At 42.4% G+C, this 6,508-nt stretch overlaps 1 protein-coding gene across 2 annotated transcripts in view; it reads left to right on the plus strand.

Annotated features, from left to right (window-relative positions):
* The window catches only part of WARS1 (tryptophanyl-tRNA synthetase 1), a 45,396-nt gene extending 39,432 nt beyond the window's left edge, over window positions 1-5,964 (plus strand). For both annotated transcript variants that reach the window (XM_030214707.1, XM_030214708.1), the window contains one exon: window positions 4,485-5,964. In XM_030214707.1, the coding sequence (XP_030070567.1) occupies window positions 4,485-4,643 (159 nt within the window). In that variant the 3' untranslated portion in view covers window positions 4,644-5,964. The remainder of the gene's footprint in view (window positions 1-4,484) is intronic.
* The last annotated feature ends 544 nt before the right edge of the window (window positions 5,965-6,508 follow it).

The raw sequence follows: 6,508 nt of genomic DNA on the forward strand, positions 1-6,508 counted from the left end.
GAAGAGGAGTAAAGCAACCAGAGTGATTGTAACATATAAGATAGTAAATGACGGCAGATAAAGACCTGCACGGTCTGCCCAAGAAGATAAACTCATTATACATGGTATTTGATACCAGAGCCGTAGCGAGGGGAGCTGACACCTGGGGCGGGTCGCCTCTGCGCACCCCCCCCCCCCCCCCCCCCCCCCAGAGCGCATACCTGCGGCGAGGGACGGGCGGCAGGGCCGATCCGCCCCGACTGCACGTTGCTGGGGTGTCGGCTCCGCGCTGGTGCACTGCTCTCTCTGACCCGGAACAGGAAGTAACCTGTTCCAGGGCAGAGAGGGCAGTGCACCAGCGCGGAGCCGACACCCCCCAGCGGCGTGCACCCGGGGCGGACCGCCCCCCCTTCCTACGCCACTGTATGATACTTTATACCTGAGTTTGATTTGTCCTTCCCATTTTCAGGGCACAGATCGTAGAAGTCTGCCCAGCACTGTTCTTCTACTAAAAGTTCTGAAGCTAACGTCGAAGCCCCTTAAAATCTACACCAGCCCATCCATATCTATTCAGTTACAATCAGGGCAAAGACCGTAGAAGTCTGCCCAGCACTGGTTTTGCTTCTCAGTTACCGGTGTTGCCACCCAGTTTCCGATAAGATTCTGTGGATCCATTCCTTCTAAACAGGATTCCTTTGTGTTTACCCCACCACGCATGTTTGAATTCAGTTACCGTTTTCATCTCCACCACCTCCCGCAGGAGGGCATTCCACGTATCCACCACCCTTTCCGTGAAAAAAATACTTCCTGACATTACTCCTGAGTCTGCCCCCCCTTCATCCTCAATTCACGTCCTCTAGTTCTACCACCTTCTCGTCTCCGGAAAAGGTTTCTTTGCGGATTAATAACGTTCAAATATTTGAATGTCTGTATCATGTCACCCCTGTTTCTCTTTTCCTCAAGAGTATACATGATCAGTATACGTTGGAAACTGTAGTGTAGTTCTGCTGCCTGAGAAATGGTGTTTATTTGAAGTTCAACCTCGTTAAGGGTGTCTCTTACAAAGGCGCATTAGCGATCTTAGTGCGTTCTCATGATTAGTGTGCGCTAAACACTAGAGACGCCCATAGGAATATATGGGCGGCTCTAGTGTTTAGCGTGTGCTAAAAACGCTAGCGCGCCATTGTAAAAAGACCTCCTAAGTTATGCATGTGTGTGTTTCCTGTCTTAGCTGCTTTGGCCAATCACAGCCTAGAGAGTCAGGTTCTCTATATGTAATTCATAAACACCCTCTGCATCCAGAGGATGTGTTGTGGAGTTATCCTGGCTGTCTCTTATTGCCTCGACTGAAGCAAGCAGATTTATGGATGTCTGTTCAGTTGTAGAGGTATGCAGAGCAACAATTCTCATTGTCAGAATATGTGCAATTTTTCAGTACTCAGGAAAAAATGAAATCTTAAGGTTTTATTTTTTCCTATCGTTTTGGGCTAAAGGTGATATGAAATGATATGGAAATCCTCTAGACTTCCACCTCAATCAGTTGCAAACTCTGTTGGGTAGTGCAATCATAAGACTTCATTTGCTGTTACCCAGCTTCTCCCTTCCTCTTGTGTAATCCTGTGCTTAGCCCTAACACAATAATGTGACCTTCCCAAGTCCAGCCATTAGACATTTCCTTTGAGTCATGTCTGGGTCATCGCACACTGCTTCCACAACGTTTCATGTTGGCTCAGAGAGTATTGTTGTAATGGATAGGAGATCCCGTCGCCTCTCCAGGCTTCAGACAGCACATGGTCTTCTGTTGTGAGAGCCCATCATGTGACCTGCTTCAGGACTGCTGTCGCTGTACGACATAATTCTTTTGACAGATTTTGCCTTTTGATTTGAGAACCTGGGGAACCGGGTTCGATTCCCACTGCAGCCTAATGGTTAGTGCAGTGCGTTGAGATCCTGGCGTTCAAGTCCCACTGCAGCTCTTTGTGATCCTGGGCAAGTCACTTAGGGGTCCTTTTACAAAGGCGCGCTAGCAATAAGCAGACGTTAAATGCTGGAGACACCCATAGGAATATATAGGTGTCTCTATCATTTAGGACGTGGTAAAAATGCTAGCACATCTTTGTAAAAGACCCCCTTAGCTCTCCATTGCCACAGGTAACATAGTAAATGACGGCAGATAAAGACCTGTACGGACCATCCAGTCTGCCCAACAAGGTAAACTCATTTTACGTGGTATGTGATACTTTATATGTATACCCGAGTTTGATTTGTCCTTGCCATTCTCAGGGCACAGACCGTAGAAGTCTGCCCAGTACTAGTCTTGTACTAAGTTCTGAAGCTAACATCGAAGCCCCTTAAAATTTACACTCCAGCCCCTCCCTATCTATTCAGTCATGATCAGGGTGTAGACCATAGAAGTCTGCCCAGCTCCCGTTTTGTTTCCTAATTATCGGCGTTGCCACCCAATCTCCGCTAAGATTCCACAGAACCATTCCTTCTAAACAGGATTCCTTTGTGTTTATACGCATGTTTGAATTTCCATTACCAATGGGCTTACAGTCTAAGGTACAAATAACCTTAGATTGTAAGCCCATTAGGGACAGAAAAGTACATGCAAAAATAGTATATGTAAACCACTTTGACTGTATTTACAGAAACCACTAAAACACAAAACCAATCAAGTGTAGAAATGTAGAATCGCTAGATTATAAACTCAAAACATTTTCACCAAATGAAAATGTCTTATGCACAAACGTAGTCCTGCATAAAGCTTGGAACAAAGATCTTTATGCAGGACTACATTTGTGCATAAGACATTTTCATTTGGTGGAAATTTTTTGTATTTACAGAAAGGCAGTATATCAAGTGTGACATAGACACATTTCAAACAAATTCACATCCCTAGCACTTAACTGTATTCTTATATTCAGTGGTAGAGGTATGTAGAGCAATTTTCATTCTGTTTAATTTTCATTCTGTGTCATTTGTAGGAGTTTTATTCATTTTGGATTTGGGGAGGGGTTTTCAGGGGGGGGGAGGCAGGGAACAACATCATAGTGTGCAGTCTTTGCAGAGAATGCGGGCTTTTTTTTTTTCAGTTGTACACACACTTCACAACACAGGAAAAAAATGAAATTTCAGGGGGGATTTGTCATTCTGAGCTAAAGATGACATGAAATGACATGGGAAGTGAATGCACATCCCTGTTCAGTGGCACTGTTAACTACCACCACTGAATATACGTACTGCACATACACGTTAAAATACTGGGGAAACGGGTAGACGTGAATCGCTTGTTTACTCTTTCCAAAAATACTAGGACTAGGGAGCACACAATGAAGCTACAAAGTAGTAAATTTAAAATAAATCATAAAAAATATTTCTTCACGCAACATGTAATTAAACTCTGGAATTTGTTGCCAAAGAATGTGATAAAAGCAGTTAACTTAGCAGGGTTTAAAGAAGGTTTGGATAGCTTCCTAAACGAAAAAGTCCATAAGCCATTATAAAAATGGACTTGGGAAAATTCACCTCTTATTTCTGGGATAAGCAGCATAAAATATACTTTTTTGGGATCTTGCCAAGTACTTGTGACCTGGATTGGCCACTGTTGGAAACAGGATATTGGGCTTGATGGATCTCTGGTCTGTCCCAGTGTGGCAACACTTATGTACTTAAGTTAGGTGTGCTAAATAGAAATCTGTACTGTTAAAGACACAGCTTATCAGTTGAACAGCCGAATATTGCCACTAACCCCCTAATTCTATAAAAGTCGTTGAATATTGTGCACGAATTTGGGCGTACACAATTTAATTGGAATGATCTAATTATCACCAATAATTGGCTTTTTAACAAGCAATTATTGGTACTAATTAGATTTAATTGGGATGTACATGCGTATATTTAGGCGTGGGATCCATGCCTAAAATTTAGGCATAATCTGAACAAGGGGGCATGGAAATGGGCGGGTTAGGGCCGTAACAGGAGGCATTCCTAAAATTTACACATGTTATAAAATATCAGGGATCCGTGCCTAATTTAGTCACGTTCATTTGCACCACATTTCAGTTGTTTCAAATAGCCTAGGCGCTATTCACGGGCATAAGCGCTATTCTGTAAACCATGCTGAACTTTAAGCACGGCTTATAGAATAGCACTTTTTCAGCGCCAGTTTTTTTTTGGGGTGCCTTATATAGAATCTAGCCCTACATGTATAAGAGGCAGTACCACCTTCTCCCCTCTCCAGTGCTGGGCCCTTTTTGATATGTATATATAGTCTGGTCATTCAGCAAGTTTAACAGCAGGATTTTATGTGTCTAAGTTGCCAAAAATCCAAGGCTAAGCAGGTTATGCATTGGCCACCCACCAGCAAACGTATAACTCTCTGAAAATCGGCCTCATTGATTTCTAGATGTCTTTGTAAGGAAAGAACTCTTGATTTGGTTGCATAGTAATAAACTGTTTAAGTGCATTCTTTTGTCAGACAAAATGCTGTTCCTTTCCTGTAGGATTACACAAGTGGAGCCCTGTTAACGGGGGAGCTGAAGAAAACACTGATCGAAACCTTGCAACCGATGATCCAGGCACATCAAGAGAGACGGAAGCAAATTACAGACGAAACGGTGAAACAGTTCATGACGCCAAGGAAACTAGCATTTGATTTCTAATGATCTCCACAGATGTAATTTATCACACAATAACTGGTATCCTTTATCAATAAATCTGCAGAAGTGAATTATCACTACCTAGTCTTCTGTTACATGTCAGTAAGCCTTTTTGCCTCTGAGAACTCAGTAAATGAACAGGCTCATTAAAATGGCCCTAGAAACGTATTTGCTTTTATATTGAGAACACACACACAGATGGGTGTTGATTAATTTCCAAGAACCTAACTATAGAATGTGTGGTGTTTTTTGTGTCAAGTTCGCTTTTGCAGGTTAAGAAAGATGAGATCTCGACAGCAGAGGGTGCTGTTTAATACACTATGCAGCGCTCCATTTCAAATGTTATGCAGTAGAAAGCAAAACCCATTCCAGCTCCAGTTTGTAAGTGCTTATCTGATCCATACACTGTGAAGCCATGTAATTTGGTAGACACTAGCTTAAATTCGGCAGCTGTTAATAAGTTTTTATACGTTGCACCATTCTGAGTTCAAGTGGAAGGTTGCAGAAGCTGCTGTATGATCACATTAGAAAGCCCTCTGCTTCATTAAACCTCATGCCTGTAGTGTACTTAGAACACGAACGAGTCACTTCCTGGACAGACAGACCTAACATGGTTTATGTAAACCTTACTGGTGGCTGATGCATTAGAGGGAATGGAGAACATGCAGCTACCTTTTCAAGAAATGCCCAACATTACCAAATTAAGGGGGTAATTATTAAGATGCAGTAGAAGTTGGACTTTTACCCCCACCTTATTTTCACGCAGGACCAACTGGCCTGCGGTGTCTCAGGTATGAAAACAGTTCTTTATTTAGTTGCATAGTAATGAACTTTAAGCGCATCCTTTCGTTAAACAAAATTCTGTTCCTTTCCTGTAGGGTTATACAAGTGGAGCCCTGTTAACAAGGGAACTGAAGGGAGTGCTTTATGCTGGCACTAATTTTCCAGGAAAAATGTGGCTTGCAGTGTTCACCTCAAGCTGCGTTACTTGGGTTACATAGTAATGAGCTCTTTTGCATGCTTTGCATCTCATTGCTCTCTGTCCTGCGGTATCAAATAATAACATGTTGCAATAATTTAAGGCACTTTATTGCCCTTGAAAACTAATGTACATTAGGGCTATAACATGCATTAATAACTACCCACCAAGTGTAACATGTTTAGCATGTCAAATTCTTAGCAACAGTAGGTGCTTTTGTATCAGGACTGTATATATTATAGAATGAAGAATCTTGTAACAGTATGGGGCCCTTTTACTAAGCCGCGTAGGCGTCTATGCATTCCCAACGCATGACAATTTGGAATTACCACCCGGCTTCCACGTGGCCCGGTCAGTAATTTCATTTTTTACTTGTGCCGGAAAATAATTTTTATTTTCTGGCACGCGGCACTAACCAGATGGTAAAAGGCATTCTACGCGCATAGACCATTACCGCCTGGTTAATGTGTGACGCCTTACTGCTAAGTCAATGGGTGGCGGTAAGGTCTCAGACCCAAAATGGACGCTCGCTGATTTTTATTTTGCCACACATCCATTTTCAGCCAGAATTTTAAAAAGGGATTTTTTTTACAGGTGTGCTGAAAAATGGATCTGCAGGCGTCCAAAACACGGGCCTACACCAACGCAGGCCAGTTTTCAGTGGACCTTAGTAAAAGTACCCCTATATTTGCTATTTTAGCATTCTTAAATATTCACTGCTAATCTTACACATCTTAGAATTCAAGCATATAATACCTACAGATGGCACCGTATAGAAAGGTTTACGGGCTGAAGGCGTTTTAGGGAAGGTTATCGTTTACGGGTGGTTGTCACATTAAAAGAGAACTCCTGTTAGGTTATACAAAGATTGTAAAGATTGCATGCAGAA

Source organism: Microcaecilia unicolor, chromosome 9 (genome assembly GCF_901765095.1).
Source record: "Microcaecilia unicolor chromosome 9, aMicUni1.1, whole genome shotgun sequence".
NCBI lineage: Eukaryota > Metazoa > Chordata > Amphibia > Gymnophiona > Siphonopidae > Microcaecilia > Microcaecilia unicolor.